The sequence below is a fragment of the Onychomys torridus genome, chromosome 19 (assembly GCF_903995425.1).
Source record: "Onychomys torridus chromosome 19, mOncTor1.1, whole genome shotgun sequence".
In the NCBI taxonomy this organism is placed as follows: domain Eukaryota; kingdom Metazoa; phylum Chordata; class Mammalia; order Rodentia; family Cricetidae; genus Onychomys; species Onychomys torridus.
Window position 1 is genome coordinate 45,996,715 of NC_050461.1, and position 16,021 is coordinate 46,012,735.

Consider the following 16,021-nt stretch of genomic DNA (forward strand, 5'->3'; position numbering starts at 1 on the left):
GCTGTTTGTTAAATATCTAAGACTAGTGCCCAGCACACAGCAAGTGCCACAAACTTGTCAGTTTTGTGGAGTTCAACCCTCAGAATTCTTTTATAAAAAGCTGGAAATAGCATTTAATTAGAAAGTTGTTCTCTCTAGTTGATAGGTTTTAAAGGAATATTCACTTTAAAAATATCATCAGGGGCCTGACAAGATGGCTCAGTGAGTAAAGGCACTTGCGGCCAGTCCCATGGTAGGAGAGGACAGCCTCCCACAAATTCTCCTATGACCTCTCCACATGTGCCAGTGCACATGCCCTCTACACACAAAATAAGCAAGGAAATGAAAAAAAAAAAAAAAAAAAAGACGTTTCTGAGTTATCTTTGAAAAACGATACTGTTTTCCAAGCACTTACCTGGGCGTATTCAGTGTTCAGTGTTCTGTGTGCTTATCATGTGTTCTTTCCTTTCTCATGTCCTCCGTGTGGTATAGACCCCCATTTCTTCTTATTTTATAGTTGAGGAACCTGGTTTAGAGAGTAAAGGGTTTGCATGCCTAATGTCAGGCAACTGTGAGTGATGAAATTCAGGTAGGGCCCAGGAGTTTGTTCAGGCCTGTATTCTGTTTACACTTTTGTATTGATACTTCGGTCTTTTTTATGTATTTATGCATTTTCCTTTTTTGAGACAGGGTCTCACTGTGTAGCCCTGGCTGCCCTGGAACTTGCTATGTAGACTGGGCTGGCTTCTGATTCAGAGATTGACCTGCCTCCTGAGTGCTGGGATAAAAGGCATGTGCCACCACACCTGGCATTATTTATTTTCATTAAGAGCAGTAGAGTTGGATATAAAAAAATTACATCTCACCGTTTGTTTGTTTTTTTATTGTTGTTGTTTTTTGTTTTTTGTTTTTTAAACAAGACCCTCACAGTACAACCCAGGATTGCTTCAAATTCACTGTGTAGTCAGACTGGTCATCTCCTGCCTCAGCCCCCCCAAATTATGGGATGATAGGTGACTATCATAGTGCCTGGCTTCTTAAAAGTTTTTTATATAATATCTTTTTTTAAAATTTAATTTATCTTTTGAAGACAAAGTCTAGCTGTATCACCTTCACTGGCCTCAGACACATAGAGATCTGTAAAACTTAAATCGTAAACTCGTGTACCACCATGCCTGGATCAATATTTGAGTAGTTTTAAATTATCCTTTTAGCTAGAGTTCATACAAAGTAAATATTATTAGTTAAATCCTACCTCAGTGTTCTGGAAAAGAATATATTAGTTTTTTGTTTGTTTGTTTGTTTGTTTTTTCAAGACAGGGTTTCACTGTGTAGTCCTGACTGTCTTGGAACTCACTACGTAGACCAGGCTGGCCTCGAATTCACAGAAATCTGCTTGCCTTTGCTTTGCAATTGCTGGGATTAAAGATGTGTGCCACCACCACCTGGCAAAAATCTATTAGTTTTTTGAGACAGGATCTCACCATATAATTGTGGCTGGAACTCACTGTGTAGAACAGGCTGGCCTGGAACTCACTGATCTACCAAGCTGGCCTTGAACTCACTGATCCACCTGCCTCTGCTGCTCAAGTGTAAGGACTAAAGGCATTTGCCATCTACCACACCTGAATAAGTTCTCAATTTAAAAATTAGAAATCTAGGCTGGGTTAAGCTCAGCACAGAGTGAGTTCCAGGACAGCCAGGGCTGCACAGAAATTAGTAGTCTAAAAAGGATACAATTTTCTTAGTATTATAAGGTTTTGTAATTTATTATAACTTTATAATTGCTTAATTAAAATTATTCAAAAAGTTGAAAAAGCTGAATATAGTAATTATGGAAAACTGAGAGTTTAGATTAATGACTTAAACGGTTTATTTTTATTTCTCATTGCAGAATATGATTTTAATTAAGGAAACGTTTTAAAGGCACTCCAGAAAAGCAAATTTATCCCTGCAAACTCTTGAACCACTTTTTGTTTTACAGGTTGGACAAAATGGAAAAGTCATAGGAATTGATCACATTAAAGAACTAGTAGATGACTCAATAAATAATGTCAAAAAGGACGACCCAATGCTTCTGACCTCGGGGCGAGTTCGTCTGGTTGGTGAGTAGGAGAAAACTTAGTGTTTCTTTTTAAGTGGGTTTTCATTTGTAGAAGTATGCAAGCTGAGCAATGCTTACAGCTAGAGTTGTATCCTAAACCTTCATGGAAATACAGGGTGTAAAAACCAGCTGATTTTTGTCCATTTTAATGACCACACAGCATTGCATTGCTTATGATCTCGACTTGGTGTTTCCCTGCTCACCATTGGGGTGAATTTGTTTTCCTATTTGCCCATTCTGTTCAGACATCCCGTTGGTGCATTTATCCTTGATGTGGGTGGTCGAGAGGTTAGTCTTTCGTTACTTGCCTACATGTTCCCCCTTGGTGGTATGCGTTTCCATTTTACTGTTACCTTACTTTTGTTTACACTGCTCTTGATCAAACCTTCCCGCGTGTTAGGTAGGTGCCGTACCGCTGAGCTATATCCCCAGCCCTTGTGCTAAATAGAAATTCTTAATGTTAGTGTATAATGGTTAGGCTAACCATTCTTCTCCCAGTGCCTTCTAGGTCTTAAGGATATGTGAAGTCATGCAGATCTCTTCTCCCACTCCATTTTCAGTTTCCTGTGAGGATTCTTCACAAAGTTTGATTGGACAGGTTTTTAAAGTGTAACTTCTTTTTCAGTGGGTGATGGAAGAATGGGATATGCTGAAGAAGCCCCATACGACGCAATTCATGTAGGAGCTGCAGCCCCAGTTGTACCCCAGGCAGTGAGTTGGGATTTTATTTTTTTGTATTTGTGTGTTTTAGTCCTAAAACTTAAAATATTTATGTATCACTGTAGCGATGAGTTTCAGATGAAGTTCAGAATATACTTAGATTTTTATACACTCTAGTTAATACTAAATGTTGATAGTCTATTAGATAGAAAGGAAAGTGTCTATGTGAGAGAATTTTGCAAGTAGTTAAAGAGGCATATGATGATGGAACTTGAGCTGGGTGTAAGAGTCATTGGAGCCTCCAGCTCAGAACTTAGGCTGTCTTCATACAGTCTTAGTTTAATGTGGATTAGTACAAATTATGATTGTTTGGCTTGGGCACAGTAAGAGTCTGCATATTAAGAGCTCAGTCCTTACTTAGATTTGAAGTATAAAAGTGATGCCAAGAAGATGTAGAAGACTGGCTTTGGGAGCAAGCCTGGGGGTGGAGGAAGATGTCGCCTATTTTTCATTAGAACTGTTAGAACTCGGGAAAATAAGTGAAGGGCAACTCAATAATCAAGTGTTCCTTAAAAAAATGAAAATGGAAAAAAATAAGATCTGGTGACCAAATTTTAACTGAAAGCAACCCTTTCTAGGGCAGTACTATCCTATCTAAAGTCAGGTTTCTTTCTTGCTGGGTTTGAATAACATAAAGGTTATATTATTCAAAGGGTAGCATATGATTTAACCATTTTCAGACCGGAAGGGTAGTCTGGTTCTGCGTTCATTGGATTATCCTCATCATAATACTGAAAGAGCCCAGCCCTACCTTCCCACTCTCCTGGTGCCAGGAATGCTAAATGGAGTCATGGCATTAGGATTCCCTTACCATTGTCTCAGTGATGCCCTAGATTCCACGGTAATAGGATAGCAGTTCCTTGTTCATTTTCTGTACTTTTCCCTTCTCTATCTGGAACACACTACACCACCATTTAGGATTCTCTGTTGCAGTTAGTTCTGCCCAAACATGTTGAGCTCTTCAGTTGTACCAGGGTCTCGGTCAGATGCTGAGGACAGAGATGAGTGCAGCACAGTCTGTCATCAGATGACTTGTAGCTTAGTGGGGGGCTGAGAGATAAACGGGTAAGTGGGAGTTGGTTACTACATTCAACCAACGGACTGGAAAGGATTTTTTTGGGGGTGGGGGAGGTCCATAAAGTTGAAAGAGCAGCATTTAAGTTTGCTGAACTGAGTGCTATGCTGAGTACATGCAGTGGAGGGATGCACAGGGCCTCTGTTAGTAATACTAGTAACCTAGAGATGGTTCAAATGTGGGCGGCTGTGCAGAGTGTTATATGCAAGTACTGCGCCACTTGTGGGGGCTTGAGCCACTGTGGGCTGTGTTATGCTGGAGGGGTCCTGGAAACAACCCCTAAGGACACTAAGAAGTTACCACACGAAGTGTGTTTCTGCTCCTGCCCGTGGACATTGGACATTGTTTATAATACTGTTGGATGACTGTGGCTGTTTCACTTCTGTAATCTGGTGTGTATGTGGGGGTTTTCTTTGTTCTTCCAGCTAATAGACCAGTTAAAGCCTGGTGGAAGATTGATATTGCCAGTCGGCCCTGCAGGAGGAAACCAAATGTTGGAGCAGTATGATAAACTACAAGATGGCAGTGTCAAAATGAAGCCTCTGATGGGGGTGATATATGTGCCTTTAACAGATAAAGAAAAGCAGTGGTCCAGGTGGAAGTGATTTTCTCTTCTGCTCTTTCTTCTTCCACACATTCAAGGTGAAAGGGTGTGGACTTTCAGACATTAGACTGCAAGGGCTGACTTTGGTGGCTTCCTTCATGCTACTCCATTAAAGCATCAGAAACTCATCACATGAAATGTGTGACAAGTGTTGCATGGTCTGCTTTTCTTTAAGTCTGACTCGAACCTTTAGAAAAGGGAGGGTGAAAAGCTGAGCCATGGTGGCGCACGCCTTTAATCCCAGCACTCAGGAGAGAGGCAGGTGGATCTCTGTGAGTTTGAGGTGAACCTGGTCTTCAGAGTGGTTCCAGGACAGCCAAGGCTACCAGAGAAACTCTGTCAAAAAAAAAAAAAAAAAAAAAAAACAGACAGGGAGACACTATTTTCCTGCATATTTATAAGTCATGTTTATAGTTGCTATAATAGGTATAGAAATAAATGCTTTGATCTGCAAAGGAGGCCATCATTTCTTGCCTTGTTTACTCTTAATAATACTGTGACAAGGAAAAAGAAAAATTTGGAAAGATGTCTGTCCCTGTTTTTAAAAACTGTCATAGTCCCAGAGAAGACAGTCTAGCTTTTGGGTTGATTTCTTTGGGTCAGGTCCTAGGTGTGCACCATGGTTTTAGAGCTACTGTAAGAAGTAAATGTGTCAGCATGCTATAGATTAGGCCAGCCAATTTGAGTTCTTGTGGCTAAGTTTGGGGAGGAAAGGGATTCCAGAGGCTGTCCAGTGAGTTCCCACGTCTCACCGCCTGCCTGGAGGACCTGCAGCACAGCACTGTTCTCACACTGCATTGCATGGCTCGTTAGAAAGCGGCTGCTGCCTGCTTTTGCTCAGCATCGCAGTGTCAGCTGAGTGCTTCCTTTGAAGCTAACATTTCTTCTCCTCCCCGTGGAGAGAGGTGAGGACAGCGTGTTGGAGCACTGTGGCTAGATGCTTGAAGCTGGTGCCCAAATAAAGATGGTCTGACAGTGTCTTTGCCTTAGACTCTTTTCTAGATGACAAGCTTCTTATTTCAAGAGGGTTTTGTCTTGTTTTTTAAAATAAGTGGCAATTGTAAGTACAACAGAACCCTTAATTTTGCTTTCTGTAAAGAGGACAGGCAACTTTAATGACTTTTAAAAATTTCTCTGTGTGTGTGTGTGTGTGTGTGTGTGTGTGTGTGTGTGTGTGTGTGTCACAGCATGGGTGTGGAGCTCTGAGAACAACTTGGAGAAGTCAGTTCTCTCCTACTATTTGGGACCCAGGCATTGAGCTCACATTCTTTTTTAAAATTTATTTATTTATTATGTATACAGTGTTCTGCCTGCATGTATGATGTCTGCACAACCAGAAGAGGGCACCATATCTCATTTTAGATGGTTGTGAGCCACCATGTGGTTGCCGGGAATTGAACTCAGGACCTCTGAAAGAGAGCCAGTGCTCTTAAACTCTGAGCCATTTCGCCAGCCCTGAGTCCAGATTCTTAGGCCGTGTAGGCACTAACTGTCTTTAACCAGTGAGCCATCTCACTGACCCTTGAGTGAGTATTTAATTGCAAAAGTTATAATCTAATTCAGTTTGCTTACAACAGTATTGGGTTTGTGGCTATCCATGAATATGTTAGACTAATTGGGCCACACCCTTAAAAACAAAAGAACTAACTTTTCACCTCCCACACCTATTTCACAATATCCTGCCTTTCTTCTTCATACTGGGATTTGTCTGGCTTGAGGTGGTGCATTGCTTTGTGGATGCTGTCATTAGTCTCTGTGAGTTCCTGTGTGTAACTCAGCTGTCCTGTTGTATCTGGAGAACAGTTTCTTTGTAGCCATCCACTGCCTCTGACTCTTCCAGTCTTTCCAAACCATTTCTGCAATGATCCCTGAGCACTGGGGTAGGGGTGTCATATCCCATTGAGGCCTGAGTATTATTCCACAGTCACTCATTCTCTGCACGTTGATTAGTTGCAGGTCTCTGTGTTAATTGTCATCTGCAGAAGGAGCTTCTCTGATGAATGAGGTTTGAAAGCTACACTAACCTGTGGGTGTAGTGAGACGTCATTAGGCATCTGTTTAATAATGTGTTACATTAGCAGAGTAACAGTAGTAGATTCTCCCCTGGGCCTATGATGTGTCTGAGCACAGGTTCCTGGCCCTGATGAAGGCACCAGGTCTGGGTGCCCTCTTGTGCAGGGGTCTTCAGTTGTTCACTCCCACGACGTTCCTGCCGCTGCTGCACCAGTGGGTGTGCCTGGCGGTCATTACTGTCAAGACAGACGATTCCTTTTCTCCTTCCAGTTCTGTAGACAACGTCTCCCAGTGCTGTGAGAGCCAGCCAGTAGGGATGGGTCTTCCAATTAATACTAGCTTGAGTTCCCATGGTCTACAGCTCAAGTGTGCAATGCCTTCAGGAACAGAGTCTTCCTGACAGCTTCTGGAAAGTAACCAAGAGCAATGGCCCCAGCCCTCAGCAAGCAACCCTTCCCCCACTTGTTCATAAAGAGAGTCCCTTCCTCCCTGAAACAGAACCCAAAACCCTGCATCTTCCTGGTTCAAATTATTCTGTATTTACAACATTAGAAAGACTATTAAACTGTTTAAACATATGTGGATTTGAGTTATTTCCTGGTAGTACATCTCGTTTGGTTTTGTTTGTTTGTTTGTTTAAATTTTTATATTTGAGTGTTTTGCTTACTTGTATGTAAGTACAACACGTGTGTCTGGTGCCAAGAGGCCAGAAGAGGTCATCAGACCCTCTGGAACTGGAGTTACAAATGCTTATGAGTGGCCATGTGTGGGCACTGAGAACTTGAACCTGGGTCCTCTGCAAGAATAGCAAATGCGGGCTGGAGAGATGCTCAGTGGTTAGGAGCACCGACTGCTCTTCCAGAGGTCCTGAGTTCAGGTCCCAGCAACCACATGATGGCTCACTACCATCTGTAATGAGTTCTGGTGCCCTCTTCTGGCCTGCAAGGAGACATGCAGACAGAACACTGTATACATAATAAATAAATAAACCTTTTTTTTTAAAAAAAAAGGAGCCGTGGTGGCACACGCCTTTAATCCCAGGACTCGGGAGGCAGAGGCAGGTGGATCTCTGTGAGTTCGAGGCCAGCCTGATCTACAAAGCAAGTTCCAGGAAAGGAGCAAAGCTATACAGAGAAACCCTGTCTCGAAAAGCCAAAAACCAACCAAACAAACAAAATAGCAAATGCTCTTAACCACTGAGCCATCTCTCTGATCCTCACTCATTCATAAATGACAGTATCTATGATTCAGTATTACTAACATGGAGCTTTAAAGCTTTTTAATTTTTTTCAAGACAGGGTTTCTCTGTGTAGCTTTGGAGCCTTTCCTGGATCTCACTCTGTAGTCCAGGCTAGCCTCAAACTCACAGAGTGCTCCGGAGTGCTGGGATTAAAGGCTTGTGCCACCACTGCCCGGCCTGGCCAAAACTCTTAAAGGAGCCGAATCCCTTTTTTATTGTTGTTCAGCTTTCTCGGGCTCTACATGGAAACACAGCCCACACTGGAATGCCAGAATGTTGTTGAGGTTTTCTTCTACTCTTTTGGGGGGCTCGCCACCCAGCTCCCAAATAAATTCACACACGGAGTCTTATTCTTAATTATGAATGCCAGGCCTTAGCTTGGCTTAGTTTCTAGTCAGCTTTTCATAAATTATCCCGTCTACTTTTTGCCTCTGGGCTTTCCCCATTTTCTTACTTCTGTAAATCTTACTTTTATTCTGTGACTTGCTGTAGCTGGGTGGCTAGCCCCTGGAGTCCTCCTCCTTCTCTGGGTCTTAGATTTTCCTTCATCTCTTCTCTTTTTCCTCCCAGATCTCTCCTATATATTCTCTCTGCATGCCTTTCTCTCTTCTGCCTTGCTATTGACTGTTCAGTTCTTTATTAGACCGTCAGGTATTTTAGACAGGCACAGTCACACAGCTTCACAGAGTTAAACAAATGCAACATAAACAAAAGTAACACACCTTGGGCTGGAGAAATGGCTCAGTGGTTAAGAACACTGGCTGCTATTCCAGAAGATCCAGGTTCAATTCCCAGCACCCACATGGCAGCTCACAGCTGTCTGTAACTCCAGTTCTAGGAGATCTGACACTTTTACACCAATGCGCATAAAATAAAATAAAAAAAAGTAACATACCTTAAAATAATATTCTACAACGCATCTGCCCATCTACCATCTCCCTGTTTGCTGCTCACACTTTCTACACATAAGTATGTTGTATTTTCCTCTGAATCTCTTGTGAATTAATTGCAAATCATACTGAGTGTTTAGTGATGTCTTTGTCACTTAAGTTACCTTCAGATGAGACTTTCGTGCTATCTGATGCTTTTCTTTATTTTTCCACACTTAATGATTGCATTGAGGTAGAATGAAATAGGCAGTTTCCTTTAGACTGCATTTTTCCTCCACTCCCCACCCCCACCCCTGTCACTGGCAGTTGCTGGTCCAGTGCTGCACGTGGCTGAGCGAATGGTTTCTTTGGAGCTGATAAGGCTGCCTACATGAAACAGCTGACAGGCAGAAGATACCGCCAGACATCTTTTCTCCAGAGGGTCCAGGCTGCACTTGACCCAGTCTGCCAGGGCTAACAGACTCTTCACCCAGTTTTGTGAATAGAACTACTAAAAAAAGAATTTGAACTCTCAATGTTTAAACTGTCATCTTAGAAGAACTAAGTAGATCAGCAAGATGATCCTTGGCAGAAGTCATAATTTTTCTGAATTTTTTGCCTCAAAGGAAGAAGTTTTACCTTTAGGTCTAAAATCCCTCTGGGCTTTGTGGTTTCCTGCTGTGCTGTGGAGTAGCATGAAAGATGCTGGGGTGGCTGATGTCCAGTCTTGCTTCGCCTTAGAGTTATATGTGCTTTCATTTCTCTTATTGTAGTGCTTGGAATCTGCATATTTTACCGACTTCAGTGTTGTGTCTAAATTGTTTGCGTGCCAGTTCACAGCCTGTAACTCCTAACTGCATTTTTCTCTTTTCTCTCCAGGGATGAACTGTAAAAGCAACATGAGCTTGACCAGTCTATAACATTGCAGTGGATTGCTCATCTCGGTCCCTAAAGCATTTGAAAACCAACAGCATCACAGCTTGTTTTGGACTTTGTTACACTCTTATTTTCAGCATGAAAATGTGTGGTTTTGTAGGATTTCCTAATTCAAAGAGGCGCAGAGCCAAGGTTGCAAAGAGGGCAGCAAAGTGTAACTTTGTGTGTTGTTTTAACACGCCCACATTTTACTTTAAAAATATTAAAAGAAAGGGTTCTCCACATGGAGAGCTTAGTTTGTGAATTAGTTTTGAGGAGTGGCTTTGCTTTTCTTGAACACTTAATTCTGTTCCAATATTAATTTATCAGATTTCTTTTGTGCATCAGATAACACCACCATTCACAAGTTTAGGTTTCTTGGTAGCCAATGTCTGTTAGATGCTACTAAGAAAATAGAGATGAGCTTTCTTTTTAAAGCTTTTGATGTGGTGTCATAGGATAGCATGTTGTAGATACAATCAGCTGCTGTTACCTTAAAACTAGGTGTTTGTAAATACTGAAACGGAAGACGACGGCAGGTGGTGTCCCGTAAACACTCAGCTGTTCAGATTGGACATCTCTGATGTAATTTTCCTCTCTCAAAAAATGATAGGAGGTTGTAGCTCAATATCGTTTTCTGTTTCTAGTTTGCTGCTGATTCTGTATCTGCGCCTAACACTGTGTAAACTGTTGCTGGTCTCTGCACAGTTTATGCAGCACTGCTTTGCCAAATAAACTTAAAAGCGAAAGAAGCATTGGTGGCGTTTGAATCTACAAGAACAGAGGTCTTGCTAGGTCCAGATGCTGCCCACAGCCATGAGGGAAACTGTCTCTTCTGCTGCTGCGTGTTGTGAATCCTAGGAGGTAAATATGCAGAGCATTAGTCCACAGTACATGGCTGCATTTCTTCAGGACAGAGACTGCATTCATTGTTTCTCACTGCCTTCGCAGCCCAGGGCTTGCTGTATAGTGGCTCTGTATTAAATGCCCAGTGAGTGAGTGAGTGGCTGAATTTAGTATTGGGGAAGAATGTGATTGAGAATAAACATACCAAAACCTATGTTTCATCTGTAAATAGACTCATTAATAACTGTAAAGTGTGTCTGTGAAGGCAAGGGCACTTTGAGGATCTTATTTAAATATGGTTTTATATTTTCTAAGAAGACTTTAGTTTTTATGAAGATTCTAGAACTTGAGGGAAGATGACAGCTTCTGATGGGTGGGGCTAGCATCCCCAGCAGAGCCTTCCTCCCATGGGAAAGGCACATGGTTCTTTCAAGTCTTCTATCACTGAGTTAGAAGTACAGACATCATCTCACAAGTGTCTTCTTAGCTGAGGTCTCAGTCACAGGTCCCACAGACTTGAAAATCTTACCCAGCTTCGGATTGCTGCTGGTTGTTGCCTTGGAATCCTGGCAGTGAACTCTGGTGTCCAGGATGCATGGTCATTTGAAGTATGTGTAAAGGTCAAATGTTCTTTCAGGCTTGAAAGCAAATGAATTTAAAACGTACCCACTAGTCTGGATCCTTGATAGGGTCACTACACCTTATTACATGCAGATCTCTATGCTGGGTTTTGCAATAGAAAAAGGCATTTCCACCCAAGTAGTTTTCAGTCTAGTTGAGATAGTTAATAAATACACATCATAAATTGCTACCCAATTTGTATAGAAAATGCTATGCCCAAATGTTGTTGTTGTGCTTTACACTTTTAGGAGATGAAATTTTAGGATACTAGATAAATAGCCAATTTTAATAGAGCATCATTAAGGGGGTAGAGATGAAAATAATAATTTTGTGAAGTCTGAGCCTTTAAAAAGAGTTGAATTTATGTATTTGTATAGGAGAGATACGAAATGTCTGATATTTAGTATACATAATTTCTGAAGCATTTTATTTTTCCTTAGTAGAAATTATGCCTGTATATAACATAAAGGGCAGTGAAGACACTTCAGGAAGTTCTAGGCTAGTGTGATCTTGTGAAATAAATTTTTCTTATAGATTTGATCTTACGAAAACCCAAACCTGACTATCAAACTTTGGTGGCAATAAGCTTATGTCAGGGTTCAGTTTCTATTAAGGGTTGCTGCTCTTTCCTAGCCAGGAACAGTACAAAACTACATCTGGGGAAAATTATTCATAACCACTGTCCATGTGAATACTTAAACTTCATTCCCCTACTAACTGCCATTGTTATTTGCTTTTTGGTGGGGGGTGGGAGGGGCTTGCTGCCAAGCCTGAGGACCTGAGTTTCAACCCCAAGACCCACATGGTAGAAGGAGAAAACTGACCCCTGCAGATTGTTCTCTGACCTTCACACACACTGTGGCGGAGGATCACAAGTCTTCCTCAGCTACACAGCAAGTTGGAGACCAGCATGGACTCCATGAGACCTGCCTTTGAAAAAGAAAAGGAAGTTCCCACAGAGCATCTCTTTACTAATACACCTTAAAATTCAGTGGAGTCTAAAAGAGTAAGTTTTTAGTAATAACTTTGTGAACTCTTCAAGGGATTCTTAGTGTGTGTTTACCACCCAGGAAGTGTAATTCCTTGGAGTTTGTAAGGCCTTTTTTTCTGTAGAAGAGGTAGGCTTTCCTAGTTTCTAGTTTAGTGTGCCACTAAAGGAACTCATGCCAGTGTGGTAACCTAGCACTAATAAACAAATAGCAAGCATGGGTCATTTTATAAATTGTTCTAGAATTCAACCAGTTAATAACTTATTTTAGATAAGTGCTAAAATTCTTGCAGCATCTAAGTCATTTCTTACAGCTTACTGTGTTCCTGATGACCTAACAGCTCAGCGTGTTCTCTAGTGAAGAGCTCTGACTGGAGTTTGGTTGCACCACTGGATTTCTCTTGCCCTTTTTCAGAAAGATGGCAGTATTTTGTCCTTAGTGTACTTAAAGGCTGTCAGTAAAAGGATCCGCTTAAAAGGGGACTGGCCCAAGGAAGCCTGTGACTGTGCATTGTAATATAATAAAATGGAAACGAAGCCTAATAATTTGTTCATCTTGAATTATTTTAATCTCCTTTTTACAGGAGTTGGTGGCTCCCCTTCCCCACCAGCCTCGCCGGGGTCTTCATCTTTCTAATTGGCTTTGTGCTTGCATCAGTATTCTGTGAAACCCCCTTCTTGCTTGTAGGGAAGAAAACAGAATGATTGATAGATTGATAGTGCTTACGGGGTGGTGCTGAACGGGGTTGCTGAACCCTGGGGGCCTCTGGTATCTGTCTGGCTTTCCACTCTTCCAGTACCAACAGGATGCGCGTGGCACACGTGACAGTTGTCAAAGGCTGGGTGACGGCGGTAGGAAGGACAGTTGTGAGCGGCTTGAGGCACCCCACGCATTTGGCTATGTCTTCCAGAACAAGCTTCCAGAAGCTGGGCTTGCTTTCTCTTTCCTCCTTTGTTTCCTTTTTTCCTGTCACTATTGACTTAGGCATTTCCCCCATTCTCATTATTTCACAAGGATTTTCCCTAAAAGCTGCGTAGGGATGGAGAGAACTCGGTCGGTAAGTGTGGCATGAAGCTACAGCGTGGCTGCACAGCACACAGTAGCATGATCTTGGCTCTAGTGAACAGTCAGGGGCGGGGCAAGAGCCGAGGAAAGCAGGCGGAAGCTAAAGGTGGTTTTATGGGACGTCTGACTACGCAGCCTGGTAAAATAAAAGCTGGAGACATGGCCTCAGATTGGGTCACTCATAGTTCTGACTTATTCTCCGCACAGACCTCTGTGTGACAGCACATTAGAGAGAACAGTCTAGTTCTATCAGTAGAACTATTTAAGAACACCACCCTTTTTAGAATTTGAGGTTTTTCAGTCACATAATCCCAGGAAGTGATGGCAGGAAGCAGAAAGGTATAAAAGGCATGAAAACCAGGAACTAGAGCTGGTTAAGCTTTTAGGCTTTTGAGCAGCACAGTTCAGCTGAGATTCATTCTGGATGAGGACTCGGAGGCATCCAGTCTAAGGAAACAGGATCAGCTGAGGAATTGGTGAGGTGAGGAAGCTGTGGCTTGTTCTGCTTCTCTGATCTTCCAGCATTCACCCCAATACCTGGCTCCAGGTCTGTTTTATTAATAAGATTATTTAAGATTCGTCTACATCTGGCGCCCTAGGTTCATGGTACGAAATTCACAAAAAAGCTGCTTGCCTTTGGCTCTGTGGGCCCCAGCTCAGGCCTGAGCTACACTCGGCCAGTTGTGGTGGCACACTGGTTGGATTTATCGAAGGAGACAGAGGCAGGAGGATCCCGAGTTTGAGGCCAGCCTAGGAGGCTTCTTAAGGAGAAGCTTCGGTCGGGGGCCAGCCACAAACGGTGGGACCATGGAGGCAGTGACTGCTGCTCCGAGTTGCCAGCTCCTTCTCATTGTGTTGTTGACTGCAGTGATGCTGCTACCTGGGAAAAAGGGTTTACCGCTGCTTGTCCAGAGAATTGCCAGGACCATCGTGTTTTAAGAAAGCATCGGCAAAGGTCAGTTTGGGAAAGTTTGGCAAGACAAATGGTGGGGAGAAATTGCTGTGAAGATTTTCTCTTCTAGGGAAGAACATTCATGGTTCTAAGAGACAGACATTTATCAGACTGATTGCTCCAAACCACAGAGGAGGCACACGCGCGCACGCGCGCACACACACACACACACACACACACACACACACACACACACACACACACACACACACACACACACACACACACACACAGATTCTGCAGGGAACCATGACCACACCTAACAGCAACTTTGAAATTTTCAAAAAGATGACAGGATCCCACAATGACGATTCCACATGGACTATGGTAAAACCATTAAGCTGATTAACACCAGGGAAAGATACATATTTGTTTTCATATTAAAATTTCATTTGTTTTGTTGTTTTTTTTTTTTGTTTGTACACAGGGTCTCACTGTGTCGCTCTGGGTAGCCTGGATCGTCCTGCCTCTGCTTCCTGAGTGTCAGATTAATGGAGTACACCACAACACCTGACTTAAAATTTGTTGAGAAATTTCATAAATTTAGAAATAACTGTAAAAATGTCTTTAAGCTGAGTGGTGTAATATGTAATATGATTTGAGAATTAAACAAGGCTGCAACCATGTATGGCCCTTGATGTCCCGATGTCCCAGGAGGCCATTCTGACCTCAGTCCATTTCTGAGACACTAGCTTTGGGTCTAACTTTATTTCTCTCCTCAGTGCTTTCTTACGTAGCCCAGGACAGCATTTAGCTGTTGAAGCCACTGTAACTCTGTCCTTTAGCCACACAGTACTAACTCACATAGGGTAAGAACTAGGAGAAGCAAGCCACAAGGCAAGAAGTTTGAAGCACTGGTTTAAAAGGCCAGCTTCATGGGGTCATCTGTGCTACATAGCTAGAGCAGTTCCTTGTTAGGAATTCCCATCGAGGTTAAGAAACAAAACAAAAAACTACAAAGCTTGGGGTCCAAAAGCACGATTAGAGCCATTGTGCTAGGAAGTGGTGTTAACCTAAACAGAAGTGAAACTTAGTCATCTAGTGTTCAAGGGTGGTCAGTTACAGCCACCCCAAGTCACAGAGGCTCAGGGGCAATGCTTGCTTACATTACGAGCATCCCTAGGATGATTCTGAAGGAGCACATGAAGGACTCAATCCGTGGTGTCCATATGGGAAATCCAGTCAAAGCCACCAGCAGGGTCTGCCCTGGATAGCCAACTTGAGGGGCAAATCGAATTAGGAACCTCTGTTTGCAACGAGGGCAAAGACAGAAAGAGCAAAGTCAGCAAGTGAAAGGTGTTGGTGTGACAGAGTAACGGGGCCAAATAAGTTCTCGGTCCTTACAAGGAAGAGATGGGGAGAGCTCCTACTGAAGACACCACATTCGGGACACGAATGGTCTCAAACATCAAAGGTGCTTACGGAAGGTGGGGTGTACCTGCTGTCACCTGTCCTGACAGCCAAGTTGACAAGTCAGTTTTAAGCTGCTGGGTAGGTAGGCCTCAGGAAAAGCTGTGAAAGAGCATGTTGAAGAGGTAAACTATGGGGGCTGGAGAGATGGCTCAGTGGTTAAGAGCACTGACTGCTCTTCCAGAGGTCCTGAGTTCAATTCCCAGCAACCACAGGGTGGCTCACAACCATCTATACTGAGATCTGGTGTCCTCTTCTGGCTTGCAAGGACACATTCAGGCAGAATACTGTATATGTAATAAATACATAAATCCTTTAAAAAAAAAGAGGGAAACTGTGGCCACTGTGCCCCTTTGAATAGTTTCTGAGTTGCAGAGGAAGACCAGATAGTCCCTGAGAAGTTGGCTCTTCAAGGTGTTGTCACCCAGGCTTTAGATGAGCAATACTAGGTAGGGCTTGACCTTCTCCAGCCCTTCATGTGGCTTGGGGCGATTCCCTTTTCTACAACCCTGTTTCCCTCTTTGTGAAAACAGTTGGTATGATTAAATCCAAATAAAATACTAACAATTTGGGCAAATTTAGTAACCTGCAATTTATAATAAAGGAGTTTTTAAAAGCA

The 16,021-nt window shown here is 42.7% G+C and overlaps 1 protein-coding gene across 2 annotated transcripts in view; it reads left to right on the forward strand.

The window, feature by feature from the left end:
• The window catches only part of Pcmt1 (protein-L-isoaspartate (D-aspartate) O-methyltransferase), a 34,009-nt gene extending 23,735 nt beyond the window's left edge, over positions 1 to 10,274 (forward strand). The window contains exons 5-8 of one of the 2 annotated variants that reach the window (XM_036168853.1): positions 1,964 to 2,084; positions 2,709 to 2,794; positions 4,304 to 4,473; positions 9,484 to 10,274. In XM_036168853.1, the coding sequence (XP_036024746.1) occupies positions 1,964 to 2,084; positions 2,709 to 2,794; positions 4,304 to 4,473; positions 9,484 to 9,496 (390 nt within the window). In that variant the 3' untranslated portion in view covers positions 9,497 to 10,274. Of the gene's footprint in view, positions 1 to 1,963; positions 2,085 to 2,708; positions 2,795 to 4,303; positions 4,521 to 9,483 lie in introns of both variants that reach the window. The other variant, XM_036168854.1, reaches the window with a different exon arrangement.
• The last annotated feature ends 5,747 nt before the right edge of the window (positions 10,275 to 16,021 follow it).